Below are 22,673 nucleotides of genomic sequence, written 5' to 3' on the forward strand. Positions count from 1 at the left end.
ACTTGCATAGAGTATGTTTCAGCCCTTACCTTCCCCTTTAGATCAAATGTATATCAATTGTGTGTGATCAAATGTATTACTTAGAACTGATCATACAAGTAAACTATATTAATTCTATATGTATGATAAATAAAAGACTTTAAATAAATTTATCCTTAATATGCTTTTGTGTGTAGAACTACTTATGGCATGCATAGAAACAGCCCAAGCCTCCATTTCTAGTTCAGTTACTGGAGTAGAAAGGATCGTGTGTGACTGTGCAAGCGAGAGAGAGAGAAAGATCATCTTTTTTTATGATCTTACAACATGATCATATGGCAAGTCGGCATGTTGTGTCTGAAAGTTCCGGTACCCAAGGATCTGCCAAATTTTGCTGACTTAAGTGGCATCTCTTATCAGATATTTTTGCATTGGCTCCAGCATGTTTACCTTTCCCTGTGGCACGACCTAAAGCATGTTGCATCAGCAGCGTGGGAGACCCTGGTTCAGATGGTGCTTTGGCCACAGGGGGCAGTATTTCGAATTTTGGTTAGTACAGACTGATTTCAGCTAAAGAAAAGTCTGCCTACTGTTTCCAGTTTCACGGTAACAGGTGCATATTTTGACCACGTATAGCTTTAGCACCATGAATCTTTGCCCTAAATGCAGAATATAAACATTACAAATTACACAATCTTCTGCTTCTAATAGAATGAGGTAGAAAGCATATAATTTATAGATTATAGAATATGCAATGTGGAGAAAATGACAGCTACAGTGCCAGTGACAGCTTTGTCTTTTCTATGATGCATATAATAAACATAAAAATGCAAGAGACTGGAAAATATAAACAAACCATATATTTTGCTGTTATCATTTATTTATTTATTTACTACACGTTCCATCTGTCAAAACAATAATTTATGCTTGCGAAGGTTATAAGGGTAATACTGTAATGGAATGGTATGCGTAAATCCCTGTCATGTGGATTGTGAGGTATGCATGCATTAATAAATTCTTATTCTATTGTCCATATTTGGCATGAAAAAAATATAGCAGCCTCCCTGTTGTGGATGCATGTAACTAACATATTATAAGAGTATTGGAGTGCTTCAGAATACATCATTTTGTGCAAAATGGATATAAATGACGATTCTTTGTCATCTGAAAAAAATATTATGTAAACAAATGAGAATCCATCAATATTTCTCTAAATGTGCACACTTTTGGACTGAACATTCTATTGGATGTTGTTCACTGAAGGCTACAAGAGATAAATCAATGGGAATTTACACTATTGAATAGGTACATATGTGCGTCTTTGTTATGGTTTCATTTGCACTGCCACACACTGTGAGCGTGATGTCTTATAGTAAATACTAAATGTGGGAAATGTGTGAGTCTGTGTGAGTGTTGTTCATTATCTTCAGTCCTTTAACAAACCGCAGTCGTCACCTCACATGTGCAGAATTAGAGCTTACATGTGTGTGAGTTAGTGAGAGAAAGAGAGAGAGAGAGAGGTCCCGGCTGAGTCTGTGACCCTCCTCTTTTCTGAAATTGTGTTTTAATAGTGTTACTTGACTGCCTGATGGGCATTTGAATTAATAAGCATGTTTAATCTGCACCCACTGCATTCAATACTTATTTAAAAATATTACCTATTTTTATATATATATATATATATATATATATATATATATATATATATATATATATATATATATATATATATAAGGAATGCTAAGGAATATCAACTTTCAGCTGAGAAGCAACCTTTGCTCCCCACTTTATTGCTATCATTGTACAATAAAGCAAAAAGCCACTTAAAACTGTGCATTAAAACGATTAAATCGTTATTTAGTTGCAAATTCTTCTAATAGAAGATATACCGTAATTCCTTATATAAATGCTTCACAACAGAAATAAGGTTTCGCTGTGGGTGTTGGGCAGTGATATGGTGAACAGGTGTTTTGTGTCATAGCTGTTACTAGTAGATTTCAGCACAGATGGAATACTGTATTAACCAATTAGAAGCCAGGAATGGAAATTTCTGTTTTATACAAAACATCCAGTCTACACTGGATGTTTTGTTTTTTTGTGTTCCTGTGGTTGAATAGACCGGACTGTTTACTCAGGGTTCAGATTGTGTGTGCGTTTGTGACTTAGACCTGCAATATTAGGGTAGTACCATCTCGGTCTGCAAGGTCTGCAGTGAACAAAATAAAACCGTTTCACATTTTAAACAGTGTTTTACCCTAAAAAAAAATGTGTGTACACAATTTTTCTTGCCCAGCGCTGTTCATCGAAACCCTGGAGGTGTTGAGGTGGATATTGGGGTAGGAATTAGCTGGGATCTGGTGATTACAGTATTATATTTGAGTTACAGTATGATAATACTGTAGTTCTTTTTTTTTTTTTTACTGTATTGAAATACAAAACTGTGATATTGTAATATTTTACTCACCTTTTTCTTATTTTACGTTATGCACACCATGCTAGAGACAGAAAAGCTATGTATATTTTGACCTTTACAGTCTAGCTGTACAGAAGATCTGTACGGACATCTTTACAAATGAAACATGTTATAATAAAGTTCTAGACAATATTATGGCTCTTTCTGAGTTTGCGTTTTGGTGGAATAGAAATAATAGTGTTTGATGACATAAGGGTATGTTTTGCCTTGTTATACATTTACTCTGAGTAATGGTCAATCTCTTTTTTCCCCCCAAAAAATATTCAGTACAAATTTAGATTCTTTGCATTAAAATATTGAAACAATATTGTGAGGTAACACATTGTGTTACTTTTAAATATCAACCCCCATATCAATAAAATCAAATAGACTTTTTGATAAAGTTAATGAACATGAGGTAAAATTGACATGATGTTCTGGTAGGTGCTATGTGATTCCTTCTGTGAGCATACTGTAGGTCAATACATGGGTCACAGTGCTCAGAGCAAAAGCAGAAATATAACATGCACAATTGCTCTTAGACATTAACCCTCTGGGGTCTGAGGGTGTTTTGGGCCCTGGAGAAGTTTTGACATGCCTTGACATTTGTGCTTTTTTCAGTTGCTTAAAAACATATTAATGGCTAAAGTCTGATAACACTGAATTCAGCAGAAACTGGGCTACAATAATATGTGAACAACATGTATGTACATGTTTGTATTTTTGAGAAAATAACGTTTATGTGTGGTTTTTGAAAAAACAAAAATTGTAAGTCACTGAAATAAGGCCATATAACACATACTAAACATTTGTTCACAAGACTTTTGAGAACTGGATCTTGTAGCCCAGAGTTTATGCTACAAAAATGATGTGAAAACCATCCTGATCACTCATTCATACAAAACAATATAGTCTTTTAACTTTTGTAAGACACTTTTAGTGTTAGAAAGGCCATATGCGAGGAGGCGTGGATGACCATGAATATTGATGTAATTCACACCTGAGGAGAAAAAGACCCCTCCCCTGAGAGAGAATGAATGTGAGGAGACTTAATGATTGAATGTATTGTTTGTAGCTTATTCACAAAATCAAGTTTAAATTAAAAGAAGTAATCTGACTATACATTTTCTTTATATAAAGACTTAAAAACTTTAGACCTACACTACCATTTAAAAGTTTTATATCTGTAAGATTTTTTAATGTTTTTAAATGAAGTCTCTTCTGCTCACCAAGGCTGCATTTATTTTGATCCAAAATACAGCAAAAACAGCGATATTGTGAAATATTTTTACAATTTAAAACAACTGTTTTCTATTTGAATATATTCTAAAATGCAATTTATTCCTGTGATCAAAGCTGAATTTCAGCATCATTACTGCAGTCTTCAGTGTCACATGATCCTTCAGAAATCATTCTAATATGCTGATTTTCTAATATGGACATATTTACAGCACATTTTACACATTTACACCCAAACAGATATTTGCAAGCACAAGCTTCGTTGATGATAATGAGGCAGCATAAACACTAGTTAAAATATAATCTAAACATTCATATTATTTTTATATCATATTACATATCATATTTATATCATACAGCATACAATTGAAATACCTGCTTTAGCCGAAACAACATTTAAATGTAACTAAAACTTGCCTATTAGGACATATTTCAAATTTCAGTACTCTGAATCCTGGCTGGCAAGTCTGGAAATAGTCCAATTAGTAAAATATGTACATGTTTATATAAAATAGCATGTCAACTAATATGCAAGTAAAACTAAATGACTTACTCATCCAAAATTGTATCCTCGGCTGGATCAAGTCGCTCTTCAAACGTTCATTGTCGGATTTCCGCTCTTCTGAGGAAAATGTGAACTCTTCGTCACTATCCAGGAGCTTCCTCACCTGTGTAGCGTGCCATCTTCCAAACGCGCAGAAAACTTGAATGAACTTGATGTTTTTTAAGGCATTGTTGGGGGCGTTTACTGTTTGCATTGATCGCCACAGCACATTACCGTATGAATAGCGCGCTCTGCTGGTGGGTGGGATCACATTAGCGATAATTAGCTGAGCCAGGAGAAACTGTACATCACTTTGTTTCATACAGATTACATTGCAGGAGAATATTTGTTTTAAATTTGACATTTTTAAAAGTAGACATTTTAAGCTTTCTTTAGACATATGTTTCATGTTTGTCTGATAAGTATTCGTGGAGTTTCAGTTCATTTTTGCGACGTGTTTCAGAAAGATGCACGCGGAGACAGAGACGGCTGAAAGCGCACCCTGTTTATTTTCTTTATTTGACAAAAGCACAAGGTTTTTTGTTATTGTGAGTGTACACAAGTAAAAGTAGCCCCTTTATAGTTTCTAATGATGTCTTACACTTATCTGTATGCCCAAAAATAACATAGTATTTTAAGTTGTTTCCGCTGTAGTGAGGAAAAAATCCAGCAGGACGTGCCGGCACGTCTGTCGACCCCAGAGGGTTAAACTCTGGCCTTTAACTAGACTTTCTGTGTGTGTGTTCTGGAATGTGTGCACATATGAATTAATTTGTGGGTGTGTATCCATGTTCAGAACATGCTTGGATGAATCACTCCTCTCTTTGTCTGTCCTTTAGTATAATTTCTCTAGCACTCTCAACAGCACATACCTCTTAAGTAACATCTGAGCATACCCTGCATCGTAGCCAGGAGCGATAAAGAGATTACGTCAATGGAAAACAGGAAAGGAGAGGAGAAGTGGCCTGAACAGATCACTTTACACTCACTGATGATGTTTAGCCTAATACAAACACACACACACGCATGTTGGTGCGGCTATCCTTATGAGGACTCTCCATAGACATAATGATTTTTATACTGTACGAACTATAGATTCTATCCCCTAACCCTACCCCTAAACCTAACCCTCACAAAAATCTATATGCATTTTTACGTTTTCAGTTTTTAAGCTATTTGAATTATGGGGACACTAGAAATGTCTTCATAAACCACATTTATAGCATAATACCCTTGTAATTACCAGTTTGTAACCTAAAAAGATTTCCTCATAAACCACCCAAACCCACACACACACTTTTAAACATTATGGCAGTATTTGTTGTACTGCTTTATGAACTTTTTTTTTTTTACTGTAATACAGTAAACAATTATCTATTATAATAATACAAATCTAATTAGAAGCACTATTGTGAATAATGAGAAAATATCACAAGTTAAGGTCCTGAACGCATTACAGTACTGAGAATTTACTAGGGCAGTTGATTTAACACGTTAATTTAGTGCGATTAATTATTAAAAAATGAACATGTAAAACAAAATTACGTAATTAATCATGACATGTATGTAAATTCCGTAATAAAAGTATGTATTTTCCTATCACCAGAGTAATTAAAGCTTGAAGTACATGTAACTGTGTTTTTACGAGCAACATCAGCAGGGGGCAGTCAGTGTGCCTCAACAAACCTTTAAATCAGCGCAGCCAGAGAATGAAAGCTATGATGCGTTCTTGACAGCTAGACGGAGCACAACGAATGCAGGGATCCTGAGACGTATAGTTTCATCTAATTCTAACTTGACACAGCGTCCTAAAAACACAGCATTTATGATGCTGAAAACCAGGGAGATGCTCCAGACACATTTGTCTGATGCATATGTACATAACCCGACAATATACTATAAATATCACAGACGAAATGTAAGAACGTGTACTTTGAGAACAGGACAGATTGGCAAACTCAGTTGCTAAATGGATTGCTTTCAAAGGTAGGCATTTGTTCAGTGCTATTGGAAATAAACAAACAATATATTGACTTCTAAAGATTAACTTTTTGTATTATTTTATCATTACTTTACTCGTCTGCCTTAAAGGTGCACTCAGTAACTTTTGTCTTTGTGTCATCTTGGACTTAAACTGACACCTAGCAGCTTGAATGCAGCATCATTTAAATTGTTTTCAGTTTCAGATGCCATTGTAGAAGTTTAGTATTCACAGTCAGCCATGATTAATTTAATCAGTGAGTGAAAGTGTCAAATAACAGGATGGTTACTGAGATTAAGTGAGTAGTATTCAGCCGGTCATGTGATTCTAACATGATATGACTAAAAATTACTGAGTGCACCTTTAATAATGCAATATATTTCAGTCTGAGTATCTAAATTATATATGAATATATTGTATTTATAATTGAGTAATTATTTCTTATTTATATTTAATTATTTTTATTTAGGGGCTTTTCTCAGCACATATTCTAATGCTATTAATTGTGATTAATTTGATTAATTAATTGGCATGTCGTGTAATTTTATTAAACCATTTTAATCGATTGACAGGCCTTGAATTTACGCATTATACTCGGTAAAGAGGTTACATCAATGGAAAACGCTTGAACATATTTTAAATTTATACGTCTGCTAAAGGCTCATTTTGACAACTAGTGTACAACTAACTAGGAGGACATAAAGATGGCTTTAAAACTAATAAACATGGACTAAAAGCCTCAAAACTCAAATTTGATGGGGTCTTTTTTTTCTATTCACTTTTTCTCCCAATTTGGAATGCCCACTACTTAGTAGGTCCTCATGGTGGCACGTTTACTCACCTCAATCTGGGTGGTGGAGGACAAGTCTCAGTTGCCTCCGCTTCTGAGACGTCAGTCCATGCATCTTATCACGTGGCTCGTTGTGCATGACACTGCGGAGACTCCGCATGTGGAGGCTCATGCTACTCTCCGCGATCCACGCACAAATTAACACGCGCCCCATTGAGAATGAGAACCACTAATCGCGACCACGAGGAGGTTACCCCATGTGACTCTACCCTCCCTAGCAACTGGGCCAATTTGGTTGCTTAGCAGACATGGCTGGAATCACTCAGCACACCCTGGATTAGAACTCACGAGTCCAGGGGTGGTAGTAAGCGTCAATACTCGCTGAGCTGCACAGGCCCCCAAATTTGATGGGGTCTTTAACTCTTGGTGTTTTGGATCTGGATGATTTTGTAGGATATTAAAATCCTCTATTTAACAAGAGTACTATGTGCAGTTGTTACCTTAAGGAGTTATTTCTACCTGAACTTACCCATAAAAATTGCTTTTGTTGATGCAACCTAATGTTGTCAGGTTGACTTTGAAAATTTCCTTGACTTACAGAAGAGCTGTTAATTTAACATTTTTGACAGCGTAACAGGTTTTGGTGTGTGAAAAAGATGACTGGATTGTGCGTTCTTTCTTGAGCCTAGCTTCCTGTCTTTAAACTAAGGTATTGATATTTGAAGTCATTTCTTGACCTGAATAACCCACCTGGAAAACCCACAAGCCGGTTTGACAGCATGTTTGTCCAGAGAGATCACATTTGTCTTAAGCAAATGCCTAAACATTAAATATATATGTTTCATTCATATTGTCATAATGCAGGGATGGCAGTGACCAGTTTGTAATTTTTTACTTTTTGTTAAAAATTCCAGCGCATCTCCATTCTCACTTGAGCTGGCTTTTGCTCTGTTACCATTTTATGGTGTTATTTTTGGAGTGTGTGAATGTCACCCTTGACACACTCTGTGTGCCTGTGTATATTTGTGTAGATGAGTGGGTGAGTCTTTACTAAGTGAGCCACAACATCTCTCAGGCCCAGAGATGTCTCAGTTGCCATGGAGATGGAGAGGAAATAGCTGGGCTGGGTATCGGCACTGATTTTGTGGTTCGATTTCAGTTACAATGTCAACAGGCCTGTTTCAGTTATTACATAATCAAATGATTGCTAGATAGAAGCATTGCATGTTTGTTCAGTCACATGTGCATTATTAAGACCAGCCTGAAAAGGAGTTTTTAGTGTGATTTCAGCTAAAGAAGCTAACTTTATGCGTTGGCCTCCCCACCTCCCCCAGCCCGGGACCAACAGGATCACCAATGATGAGATTTTTAATCGATTTCGAATCATTCTATATATATATATATATTCTTTTTTTTATTTACTGCGCCCTAGTGGTGCATCCATATGGCTGGCAGACTGTCAGAGTGTCAGATGGTGAGGGAGGGAATGTGGTGCGTTAAATAGAGAATCTGAGGCCATGCAGTTAACCTTTAACAGAGTTAACAAGGACTTTGAACTGTAGTCTGGAAATCAAAGAAGCAAATCCAAGCATGCATAAGTTAACCAGCTGCTAATACTGGCCCAGATCCCCCAATCACATACACATATTGGCCAATATTCACATGCCATGACTCTATCGGTGATATGTAATTTGGCCGATCACATAAACCGATCGCTTCTGTCGCAAAAGACATGCGGCTCCTTTAAGACTTAACCAGCACTGCCATGGCATCATGGAATGTGGGTAATACTGGAATAGTATTGTAACACAACAAACTTGATTCAGCAGTTAAGGCTGATGCAGTGGGAGAGGTATGGCGAATATGAAACGTTTGTGTACTGTACTGTTAATGTGGCGTTTCACATGCGACAAGGCAAAGGGAAAGCAGCGCGAGCTGTGAAATGGTACTTATTATCATTCATGGCGACAGCTTCTCAGTCTCTGCCGGGCATATGCATCTCAGTAATAAATCGAGTTACAAGATGTGGTGTAATTCAAACATCTATATTAAATATCTCCCGATTAAACAACATTAACAATAGTAGCACCTGTAGAGTCCAGAAACATGCACTCTTTTTCCGCTTTCCTTTCATCTCTTGCTCTCATGAGAGAGCATGTGTCATTAAAGTTCAAGCAGCAACAAGTGAAAAATGAACTATTAATACAATCATCCAACTAAATGAAAAGGCAGGAAAGGAATTTATAAATGTAATAATTCTTTGTACAATATTAAGATACCATAATATAATATATTAGATATAATGCAAAAATAAAATAAGGAATAATAATAATTATATTAAATAATGAGAGCAGAACCTCTCCCAATTGACATATTTCTACAGTCATACTGTCCAGCCCTAATTGTAAAGCAGATCTAGTTGATATTTGCATGTAATCGTTAAATCTGACCCTAAAGTGCTGGGTGAGGATAAATTCTCCATGTTGCTGATGGCCTGCTTCATTCTCCTTTGGCCCACTGATCTAATTTCTTTGGTTATTCACCCCCTTACTGCACTGAAAGAATGTATAGCCCCTTTAAAGTGCTCTTCACATTGTACTAAGGATTATATTTCATGTGCTGTGTTTAGATTGTAAGCAATATAATATACTTTTATCCTCAGTCACCTGCTAAAGAACATTAACGTAAAAATACATGAGCATCAGTGTACATTTTTGTGGGAGTTTTTGCCTTTGAACTTGGTCTTCATTTACAGAGTGGTCCTGTTTTAGCCATATTAGATAAGTTATAGACTCGCTTTAACCTGTTGCACTTGGTTTTTCAGTTACACTCAGTCTCAGATGTTACTATTGAGACCTTACTGTGTTTTCTTATAGAGTTTTTATTGCCCGTTTGCAACATCTGTTGGTACATAACCTAGGGATGCACCAATACAGGTTGATCCCTTTAGTATTCATAGATATTTGTATGTAACGTTTACATGTTCACTTTTGTACGTTTGAAATAACAGTGAAATGTACAGTATCTACATATTCACAGCATCTAAAACATAAGGGCTTTTATGTATGTACTAGGGTTGCAAATTTTAAGAAATTTTCTTTACCAACAATTGATAATGTGAGTAAAAAACGATTAATCATTAACAATAACAATAATACAAGACAAAAATATTTCGAAGCTTTATTTGTACAAAGTTTGATTTTTTACTTTCTTTAACCTTTACAAGAATACAGATGAAGATGAATGAGTTCAATACTCACAATCCCATAGCGGGACTATCAGCAAATAAAATGGAGAAACTTCAACCTTTTTAATGGCATATTTATGACACAAAGATACATAGTCATGCAAAAGTTTTGTGTGAGGAACAGACTGAATTTTAAGTTGTTTTTCATGGAAAATCATGCCCTCCACTGCAGCTCTCAAATCTAATTCCTAATTTCGCCTATTTGAACTATTGCGTCACATTCGATTATGACACACGTGAGAACCAATGGTATATTTGCTGTCAGTGATGACATCTTTGGCCCTGTTTACACCTGGTATTAAGATGTGTTTTGGGCGATCCATTCACACGTGGACAGGCGAGACACATCGGCATTTACACCTGGTAGTAATATACACATCAATGCTCTCTTTTGACCAATTGTGTTCAGATTTCAGTGTGAGGGTCTCTTATTTCAGGATGACAGACAACACTCATTACGTCATTATATTACTGCACGATAGTAAATCGCAAAAAAGTAAAAGACAAAGAATGCGTGAAAAAACATTTTCCCAGTCATACTTGCATTTAATCTAAGCACAAACATGACGTTTAGAGCAGAATTCTCATTTATTTAAGTAGTGTACCTGTATTGACTGAGCTTCGGTTGTATCTGCCCCACATCTGTGTCTCTGTCTGTTAAAATCAAAGAAATTATGTGAAGTTCTTGTGCATGTACTGTATATATGTTCGCTTTTTTAATTTTCCCATTCGAAACAGATCACCCAAAATGTTAATACCAGGTGTAAATGAGGCTGAAGTAGACGCGATCTGAATGCAACTGATATTTGAGAAATTCGGCAAAGGGCAAGATTTTCCACTACCATGAATAATGACATATTCAATTTCCTTGAATAACGAATTCTGTCGTTACCTTGGGAAAATCTTGTTGAGGTATTGGAATTGGTATTGGGTAAGAAAAAGTGGGATCAGTGTATCCCTACTCTTACCCACCATCTTTCTTTTTCTCTGTCTATAGGAGATAAAGATGGCAGTAAAGTGACCACAGTTGTGGCGACCCCTGGACAAGGACCAGACCGGCCGCAGGAGGTCAGCTACACTGACACCAAAGTCATCGGCAATGGCTCTTTTGGCGTGGTATATCAGGCCAAGCTCTGTGACTCAGGAGAACTGGTGGCCATTAAGAAGGTCCTCCAGGACAAGCGATTTAAGGTAAGACTGAAAAAAAACCATACCTCTAGTGATTTCATTTGTGTAGACTTTTCTGTATAAAAGAAAAGTTCACCAACAAATGAAAATAACAGCATACGAGTTTGGAACATCATGATTAAATAATGACAGAATTTTCATTTTAAAGTGAAGTATTTATTTATATTGGTGTAGATGTGCACCTACAGTAAGTGTGACGGGATTACACTTGATTTCATGTGTCATCTCTTTTGTACAGTGTAGCAGAAAGTATGATTGACAGTAAAGTGATGTCACCTTTCCCAAGCTGCTGTCGTGCTGAGTGTGACTATAAGATCAGATGCTGGTGTACGTGAAATTTAGATCACTTATGTAAAGAAACAATTTCAGCTTGTGTGAAAAAGGTGACCTCATTCTGTTGTGACTTTGACCAGTGTGGATGAACCGTGTCTAAGAACTCTAGTGCATCCATATGGCATGTGTGTGAGAGAGAGAGATAGACAGAAGGAAAGCAACTGTGACCTGGCAGAGAAATTTACACTGTGTGTTTGTGTATGTGTGATTTGTTGGTAAATCTGTTTGCCCTTTGTTTTGCCGCTTTGTCAGGTCCTCTAGGGTGATAGGGCACTGTTAAAGTCCTTGTCAATATGCTTGACGGGTGCAGTTTGTTTTCCCCTGTTTTGACTTATTTCCTACTGAAACAGGAGGTTGGGACGGGAAATATCGAATGGTTTGTCCCCTTTTTTTAAACAACCAGTAGCCTTTAGTTTATGTCACAATCGTGAACATGATTTGCTGCTTGCTACTGCTAGTCAGAGGCAGGTGATATTAGGGAAAGGGACATTCTCATTCTAGAGAGCATTTGATTGGACAAAATGAGTGAGTGCAGTATGATTCATCAGTATTCTTGGTCCGTATTCCTGAAAGCGAGAGACTGTGAATTTCAAGTGCATATACTGTATCTGCTAAAAGTGAATTTTGTAGCAAATAGATGGCCTCAAAGCTAGCAGACACGAACAATCAGCCACTTTGACTTTTGATTATAGTCTTTAAACTCCATAATTTAAACTCCAAAACCTAGTAAGCTGCCTACTTGGGTAGTATTTTAAGGTATTATTGGTGCTCAAACTCTATTGAAATTGAGTGTTTCTCACTATTTGTGAATTGAGTTTCCCATGAACTTCTCATGGTGAATGTCATTTGTTTGACACACAGAGTTGCTGTCTATGTGAAGTGTTCCAAATCAATCACTTATGAGGTTCCATTACACTTAGGATGCTGCCTTAGAAGGCAGCTGCTTATATAGGCAGTAGACCGAAAGTCAAATCTCTAGGTTTTTGAATCACAGCATGATCCACTTGTTTCACAGCTCCTGCTCTGTGGTGACTATGCTTTAACTCATCTCAATGGACTGATTTGTGAAAGTTAAAGAGTGAGCATCAGCCTGTAATTAGATCAAGTTGTCACTATAGTCACCTACAAACAATACCCACTGGATCATGCTTTGGCTATTTCATTCCTGAACTCTCTACTTGATTCCCACTGCTCACATTAACCCTGTTCATGCCTGGTGTTAACTGTCTCGGGTAATCCGATCACAAATTGTCAGGTGAGACACATCACCGTTTACACTTGCCATTTACATGTGTCTAAATTGCATCTCCTGTGACCACTTGTGATGAGATTTGTCAAAAGGAGGGTCTCTGATTTCATGACTACATACATCACTTACTACACCTGAGTGTTACTGCGTATTGATAAAGCATAAAATGTCGGCACACTGTTGACCTGTTTCATGTGACGTCACTGTAGAACCACGGCTATGTTTGTGACCAAAATTAAAAAGCCTGTGAAAGTTTTGTTTCTGTATACAAAAATTTAAATAGTGATACTGCTGTTTACTCCAGAGCCAAAATGTTATTTTTCTTTCAATAAAGTTTTATTTTTCAAGTTGCACGGCTTCATTTTGCCAAAGTCAAGCAGCGATGAAGGTGAAGAGCAGGGATGAAACACTGTTTTTTGCTAATTTATTCAGACATGTCAGTTATCTGTACACGTGTTAATTATATTTATAACTGTTGGTTGACTGATATATCGCAGAGGCCGATAAATCGGCCGATATTCTGACTTTTTTAATTATCAGCATCGGCTGATAAATTTTCCCGTTTGGCCAATTTGTTTCTTGAGGGCGCCGAAAATCGCCTGCTTGCATGTGAAGCGACTGACACATGTAAACGACCAGTCACGGTTCGTTTTCTTGTTACGTGCCATCGGGTTACTACAATAATAGACTGGTGTGCAACACAGTGCCATTTAAATGGTCCACATATCAGAGCCACAGCAGACGTGTTTGAGCTCATAATGTTAAAGTGCTTGCCTGTTTCATTCTCCCTCTCTCTCCTCAACAGTCTTGTCTAATGATAAAAAGGCAAATATCAATAAAACTAATATCATTTACTGTCTGCAAATATGCGCATATCTCGTTTAAACAGATGTAATAACCCAACCTCACACAACTTCAGCAGATCCAGCATCCTGTGGAGCGCTCATTTATTTACCTCTAAACCACGTAGAGGAGTGACTGTTAGAATACAGTTCCCTGTCACCTTTAACTTTCTTTTCTAATGATAAAAGGCAAATATCAATAAAACTTCTATTATTTACCTTTTGCAAATATGCAGATATCTAGTTTAAACAGATGTTATTCACGAACCTAACGAAAATCCAGTGTTTTCTTGCCGTCGAGCGCTCATCTAATATCTTCCTCTGAATTGTGTATTCCATCAGCCAGAATCAAAACTTCAGGATCAGGTTCAAAAGTTTCTCTGATTCACAAATCATGATGGTCAGTGGTCACAATCCAATCAGGTGATCCAGGCTGTTTAAACTGTCAGGAGATTGCTGCTGCTCACGCTGAATCCGCACAAGCATGTGATTGCAACTTCAAGACTGTGTCTGAAACCAGGAAAATGCTGCCTCCGGAGGCTGTATACGGAGGTAGGATGAAAATAAGGTGCTTTTCAAACTGTTTAGAGACCAGTTTCCTTAAGAGTTCCATTAATTCAAAACAGCTGTCAGTTAAGCCATTAAGTGATTAGGCAGCAAGATAGCAAGTCAGCAGCTTACGTTTTCGGATGCAGCCCAAAGTAAACGCACTTCACCTGTGCTATAAGTAAATGTCTTATTCACTATGCACTGTATGTACAATTGGTTCGATTTGGTATTTTTTGAGTAAATGCGATTGCTAATGTGGACATGCCATCCATGGTTGCTGGACTACTGTGTGCACTGTTATTTCCTTCTTCCTAATATAATAACAATTTCTTTGTGCAAATACATTTATTATTAAAATTTATGACTAAACAGAAATCTGTAGAAACTGCTATCTACCATTTAAAATATACTATTATTTTTTTAGTTTTGTGTGAAATTGAGTAAATATTGAGCTAAATAAGAGTTTATATGTTTTTTTTTTTTTTTTGTTACCAATTTTTTGTTTGTTATTTACTATATTAATTTGTGTGATATATCGGCATTTTATTGGCCTGTTGGCCACCCTGATCTCTGGATATCAGCATCGGCCATTAAAAAACCCATATCGGTCGACCACTATTTATTACATCATCAATTCGGATATAATTAAACTGGAAATGCACATAAGATGATGTTATTCATAACACCCAGTATGTTATAATTGTAACACATTGTTATAAATAAAAAAGTACTATTATATAAATATATAGGATATATTTACTTGTAATAACCGTTCAGTAACGGTTCAAATTTCTCACAGTTCATTTTGTATCATGGTTTTAGGGTCACGGTTTTGGTATGGTTCGATATTTGTTATGTTCAGAAAAAAAATATTATTGCCAAATCGAAAGTAAACATTCTATTTGGTAACAGACACTTCAAAATATTTGCCCTCACTACAGATCACTATGGTTTTACAACAGTAACCATAGTTTAACCATGATATTTGTTGTAAAATCATAGTAACCACAAAATTAACATGGTTACTGTCATGGTTACAATACTATAGTAAAATCATGGTTACTATATGGAAACTACAGTATTACTGTTGTAAAACATGGTTAATTGTATCAAAACTATGATTTCTGCCAAGAAATCAATGGTGAAAGCAGTCATGGCTACTACAATATTACTATTACTATGGTTACTGTATGGCTACTACAGTATTAATGAATAAAGCCATGGTTAATTTTTCTCTAATTTTTCTCTAATTACTAACTCAACATTTAACTGAATACCTGCATTTATGCTACATGCATCAACATATAGTGCATTTCATACTCAACTATACTATAGAAGGAAAAACCTTGCAGTTAAAATAGATGCTAGAATGGATGTCGTAACGCTACACAAGTGTTTTAATCATATGTGGAAATCCCACATTTTCATCAACGGAGTAGGGCAACATAACTTTGGCAATGAACACTCTTAAGTGCTTTAGTTATTTTTATATGTCTGTCCGAACTAGCACGGAGTTCCTTAACCCTCTGGGGTCTGAGGGTGTTTTGGGCCCTGGAGAAGTTTTGACATGCCTTGACATATGTGCTTTTTTCAGTTGCTTAAAAACATATTAATGGCTAAAGTCTGATAACATTGTATTCAGCACAAACTGGGTTACAATAATATGTGAACAACATGTACGTACATGTTTGTATTTTTGAGAAAATAACGTTTATGTGTGGTTTTTGAAAAAACAAAAAATGTAAGTCACTGAAATAAGGCCATATATCACATACTAAACATTTGTTCACAAGACTTTTGAGAACTGGATCTTGTAGCCCAGAGTTTATGCTACAGAAATTATGTGAAGCCCATCCTGATCACTCATTCATACAAAACAATATAGTCATTTAACTTTTGTAAGACACTTTTAGTTTTAGAAAGGCCATATGCGAGGAGGCGTGAATGACCATGAATATTGATGTGATTCACACCTGAGGAGACAAAGACTGAGGGAGAATGAATGTGAGGAGACTTAATGATTTAATGTATTGTTTGTAGCTTATTCACAAAATCAAGTTTAAGTTAAAAGAAGTAATCTGACTATACATTTTCTTTACATAAAGACTTTACTTAAAAACTTTAGACCTACACTACCATTTAAAAGTTTTATATCTGTAAGATTTTTTAATGTTTTTAAATGAAGTCTCTTCTGCTCACCAAGGCTGCATTTATTTGATCCAAATACCGCAAAAACAGTGATATTGTGAAATACTTTTACAATTTAAAATAACTTTTGAATATATTCTAAAATGCAATTTATTCCTGTGATCAAAGCTGAATTTTCAGCATCATTACTGCAGTCTTCAGTGTCACATGATCCTTCAGAAATCATTCTAATATGCTGATTTTCTAATAAGGGCATATTTACAGCACATTTTACACATTTACACCTGAACAGATATTTGCAAGCACAATCTTCGTTGATGATAATGAGGCAGCATAAACACTAGTTAAAATATAATCTAAACATTCATATTATTTTTATATCATATTACATATCATATTTATATCATACAGCATACAATTGAAATACCTGCTTTAGCCGAAACAACATTTAAATGTAACTAAAACTTGCCTATTAGGAAATATTTAAAATTTCAGTACTCTGAATCCTGGCTGGCAAGTCTGGAAATAGTCCAATTAGTAAAATATGTACATGTTTATATAAAATAGCATGTCAACTAATATGTAAGTAAAACTAAATGACTTACTCATCCGAAATTGTATCCTCAGCTGGATCAAGTCGCACTTCAAAATGCAAACGTTCATCGGAGTCCCGCTGTTCTTCTGAGGAAAATGTGAACTCTTCCTCACCTGTGTAGCGTGCCATCTTCCAAACGAGCAGAAAAGTGAATGAACAATGTTTTTTAAGGCGCTGTTGGGGGCATTTACCATTCGCCTCAGCACATTACCGTATGAATAGCGCGCTCTACTGGTGGGTGTGATCACATTAGCAATAATTAGCTTAGCCAGGAGAAACTGTACATCACTTTGTTTCATACAGATTACATTGCAGCAGAATATTTCTTTTAAATTTGAATTGTTTTATTTAAAAGTAGACATTTTAAGCTTTCTTTAGACATATGTTTCATGTTTGTCTGATAAGTATTCACGGAGTTTCAGTTCATTTTTGTGACGTGTTTCAGAAAGATGCACGCGGAGACAGAGACGGCTGAAAGCGCACCCTGTTTATTTTCTTTATTTGACAAAAGCACAAGGATTTGTTGTTATTGTGAGCATACACAAATAAAAGTAGACCCTTTATAGTCTCTAATGTTGTCATACACTTATCTTTATGCCCAAAAATGATGGAGTATTTTAAGTTGTTTCCACTGTTATGAGGAAAAAATCCAGCAGGACGCACCGGCGCGTCCGTCGACCCCAGAGGGTTAAAGATGGAAGGGAGTGTGTCTGTGTGCAGTTTCGGGCTCACCTGTGGCTCTGTGTGCGCCGCGCTCTATCTGTCCTCGGGTGATGTCGGCATAAATACAGTAACTAATCAAACATCAATGTATTACCAGTATACGGCACTCATGTCAAGAAATGTCTGCAAACAGTGCCTGTTTTGTAAAGGTTTTATGACCATCGCTGTTGTGACTGACTGCAAAAATAATACGTTCCCAGACAGGAGACTTGAATGACGCAGGGGATTTTTTATCTTGCGGCTTGTTTTCTCAGCTTGCCATTTTCATCTTCACACTAACGCGTGCAGAACTGCGATGTCATCAACTGATTTAACATACTTTAATACAGTTAATAGGACAGCTTCTCTGTAGAAAGTTGACCCACGTGAAACAGGCAGAGCGTGTCTACAGAGCGATACAGGTGCATTAGTGAAAGTTATAACTGCACATGTCTATGTGGCGCTTTATTTTCTTCATCAGACTGTATGATCCAGATGCGTCATGAAACTTGAGATGAAACGCGGTGCAAATGCTTACTGAACCATGGGTGGCGAAGAACTGTGTGATGTCTCTGAGTGATGATGACTAAATGCAGCCGGTGCCAGCCAGACATCAATTCAGTCTATTATGATCACCTTCAGGGGAAGAACTGATGCCAACCCCAACCATAAGACATGGGATACTTCATAGGCCACTGCCTGAACCTTGGATTACTAATTTTAAACCATGACTTGCACTGCACACAAATAACTAATATTGGCATTATATTCATGTTGTTTAGCCAGAGGGGAACTAGCCCCCACAGTGAGCTTGGTTTCTCCCAAGGTTATTTTTCTCTATTCCTTGACACAGTCGCCTTCGGCTTGCTTACTGGGGGTCTAAATAGAATTATTAGTGCTATACAAATAAAAATGACTTGAAAAACCAAAACTCCTGGACTTTCTATAGCTGAGTGTTATTTAAATTTTCACAGCGTAGTCCCACTGTCCACATATGTGGGCATACATTTTTAGGAAAATGTATCATTTATTTTTTTGCTTGTTTATTAGGTGCTACTAGTTGCAAATCAAAAAGGGAAATGGAAAATGCACACAGCAGTCATGCTCAGGTCTCAGGAATTTATTTTTAAATGAACTTATAAGTAACTTTTAAATTAACTACAGTCCAAAAGAGACAGTTTTGAAATGCATGACAACATACTAGGGCTTCACGATGACAAAAATCATAATTGTTGATTATCTATGGAAACCAGCTTCCATACACATCAGACTCGCCAGAGATAAATCATGGATAAAATACATTTAAATGTCCACAAAAGTTAAATTGGAAAAATTTGTGCTGACTTTAGAACTGTATACACTTTTCCTGGGACATGGCATGGATCGAAATAAATTTTTTGTTTCACCTGTGTTTTTCCATCTACTGCCATTGCTTCCTCCTGCTGATGGTCACAAATATGGCTGCTGCGAGGAAAAAGTGTTGTCACTAAAACAGGTCAACAGGCTACTTAAAATTTCACCTCACCTCAAACATGACATGTGATCTGTGTCATCGCATGTTGATGTCAGGCATATCTGAAATGTTTCCTTTTCAAAATTTTCGATTTATTGATTTTAGCCTTTTTCTCTTGGATTACAGTGAAGCACTTAAAATGAAAGTGAAAGTGAATGCACTTTCAGTCTCCTCTTCCCCACTCCCTCCCTCTCTCTCTTTCTTTTGTTAAGTCTCTATACATGGGCATTAGGAATTAGAAGTGATAATTCTCTACACATGATCTCTCAGACATAATCATGCTGTTATTTTTATGATTTCTTTACCACCTTCTGTGAGAGGATCTGTATGTGTGAAGTGTGTCAGCAAATGTGCATTCCTGTGTGTGTGTGTGTGCGTGTGTGTGTGTGTGTGTCTGTCTGTCTATATGACCTTTACCCTGTCGCACACAGACACACACATATTTGCATACACATGATTGTGGCATGTGAGTAGGCTTTGTACCATGCTGCAACTGGACATAGTCTACTGAGAGCAAAGGTGCTGTTTGCCTTCTCCCTAATCGAGTATAGGCTTGTTAGTCTTGCTCTATTTTGTATGAAAGAACAGTACTGTAGTCAGGCAGTAGTCTTTTAACCAACCCCTTAGGTCTGTGCGATGCAGCTAAAGTTAGGTCTGTGAATCAATATTATTTTTTATTTTTTTTACTAATTCATAAATATATTTACTTTAGAACTTACAAGAATTGGTTCATTTAATTTAATTATTTAAATATGTACATGTAAAAATATTAAGTTTTTTGCAAATAGACACATTTATACATGTACAAATCTTTGAGAAAAGTATATGTTTACATGCCATAAAATCAGTGGACATGCTGTAATTAAAAGCTGGGCAACATGTTTTGCCATTTTCCAGTGGACTTTTCAAGTAGGTATAACTGCAGTTGGGAGATCTCCAAATGGGGGCATAATCTCCAAAAGAGGGTGGGGTTACTCCAAAAGGGGTGGCATTACTCCAAGGGGGTTATGCCAGCTCCAAAAGAGTGCGTTACTTCCACTCACGGTTAGGGAAAGGGTTAGGTTAGGGGCTCCCTATATCTTTGCTGGCGGTTTGGAGCTCCTGCCCCTTTTTTCTCATTTTGACTTTTTAATAATAGGATAAAGTGGGCAGACTCAATTCATTGCCGATGCATTGTAAGACATTATACATACATATATATATATATATATATATTAAACAACTTGAATATTGAAATATCAATAATGCCCAGCCCCACCCCTTATGATGTCATGACTGTCTGTTGGCTAAAGTACAGAGGGACAGTTTGATTACTGCCAGGTCGCCAAACCATGTGTAAGACACAGGAAGTCACAATGGTGTCACTTACACAGAGAGAGAGTGAGATGATGAGAATTAAAAAAATAAAAAATCACACAAAATATTTTACATTTTAAACTATCATTCTTTCAGAAAATGGTCGATACTTAGTTGATGTACAGTTGACATGAAAATTCACTTCTATTTACTTTATTAAAGGTGTCATGTCATGCATTTTTATTTTATTTTATTATTTTCTTTGAGGTTCACGTATGATGTTAGTGAACAAAAACCAGTCACAATGTAGTATTATATGACCTTTTCCCACCCTGTATCTGGCCCTCTGTCTGAAATGCTTGGTATCTGTGTACTTCACCTTTTAGACATGCCCACTGTTATGATTGGTAAACATCTTTGCTGAGCAAACAAGCTTTTACTTGGTGATTATTTGAATGTTTGTTAAAAATTAAGATATTGTGATGTTGAAAAAACTATTTGAGCACACTGGTGTGATTACACTAGGCTGGGCTCAGACGTGTACGATCAAACCGGTGTGATTACACTAGGCTGGGCTCAGACGTGTACGATCAAACCGGTGTGATTACACTAGGCTGGGCTCAGACGCGTACGATCAAACCGGTGTGATTACACTAGGCTGGGCTCAGACGTGTACATCAAACCGATGTGAGTACATTAGGCTGGGCTCGGAGGCGTACGATCAAACTGGTGCGATCTGCATTTGGCTGCTGTTTACCAGCAAAGAGGGACTGAAGCGGTTGTCATAATGAACAAAGTGTTTCTCTTTGTTATCTTAAATCAAAATGTAATTCCTTAAAGTCATATGACTTTCTTTGGACCTGTTTACACTTTTTACTTTTCACTGATCGGATAGCCACTGATTTTCAATTACATTTTTCAATGAAACTGCTCAATGAGGACTTTTAAACATTTAAGACATTACAGCATAATTTTCTGTAAAGCTGCTTCAAAACAATGTGTAGTTTTAAAAGCGCTATACAAATAAAAAGTTTGATCCCACTTTCCTCACCCCCTATTCCCACAGGTTTCCTTTCACATTGTACATTTGAGTCCAAACTGTGGTTATTGTTTTTCACCCAATCCAAATTAACTGAACTTTTACATCAAACGGACTTGTGTCAACTTCAAAAGCTCTGGCGTGAAATATGTAAAGATATCGTATTATATCTAAAATCTTGATCTAGTACCATTGTTTTCCAAAGTGACTCTTGCTCTTTGGAACACTTAAAGTGAGAAGTTTTTTTTAGATATGAGGGTTTTTTTTGTATCGGAATCATTAAGAGGAATCAGAATCGAAACCGGAATCCTTAAATCCATTCCCTTCCCTAGTAAATAGCATATCTTTCTTTTAGGCAAACACCATGTGGGTGGTGATTAGATAGTTGCTCCCACTGAAGCTGTCAGATGAGACTGGTTGTCATGGTTACAGACCATTTCGGTAGCTCTGTTCTGGTCAGATATGGGTCAGAAAGTTGTTGCTATATATATATATATATATATATATATAGAGAGAGAGAGAGAGAGAGAGAGAGAGAGAGAGAGAGCAACAACTGAGCACTTTATTAGGAACCATCTGAATGGGGAAAAAATTTGATCTCAGTGATTTCGGTCATGGCATGATTGTTGGTGCCAGACGGTCTGGTTTGGGTATTTCTGTAACTGCTGATCTCCTGGGATTTTCAAGCACAACAATCTTTTGTGTTTACTCAGAACTCATCCCTCCTTTCCTTTAAAAAAACAAAAATCTTGGTTACAGTGAGGCACTTACAATGAAAGTTAATGGGGCCAATCCTTAAACATTAAAATACTCACTGTTTCAAAAGTATAGCCACAAGACAAACAATATGTGTTAACATGATTTTAATGTGATAAAATCGCATGTCTGTATATAGTTAAAGCCAATTTTACAATTTCATTGCCATGACGATGTACTGTAATGTCAACAAACCCTAAAACCCTAAAATGACCATAAAAACTACGAACT

At 36.6% G+C, this 22,673-nt stretch overlaps 1 protein-coding gene across 3 annotated transcripts in view; it reads left to right on the forward strand.

Moving 5' to 3' along the window:
• Positions 1-22,673, forward strand: part of gsk3ba (glycogen synthase kinase 3 beta, genome duplicate a) — a 95,688-nt gene that overhangs the window by 32,056 nt on the left and 40,959 nt on the right. For all 3 annotated transcript variants that reach the window (XM_051708585.1, XM_051708587.1, XM_051708588.1), the window contains exon 2: positions 11,230-11,423. In XM_051708585.1, coding sequence (XP_051564545.1) covers positions 11,230-11,423 — 194 coding nt within the window. The remainder of the gene's footprint in view (positions 1-11,229; positions 11,424-22,673) is intronic.

This window comes from Myxocyprinus asiaticus, chromosome 10 (assembly GCF_019703515.2).
Source record: "Myxocyprinus asiaticus isolate MX2 ecotype Aquarium Trade chromosome 10, UBuf_Myxa_2, whole genome shotgun sequence".
Classification (NCBI taxonomy): Eukaryota; Metazoa; Chordata; class Actinopteri; order Cypriniformes; family Catostomidae; genus Myxocyprinus; species Myxocyprinus asiaticus.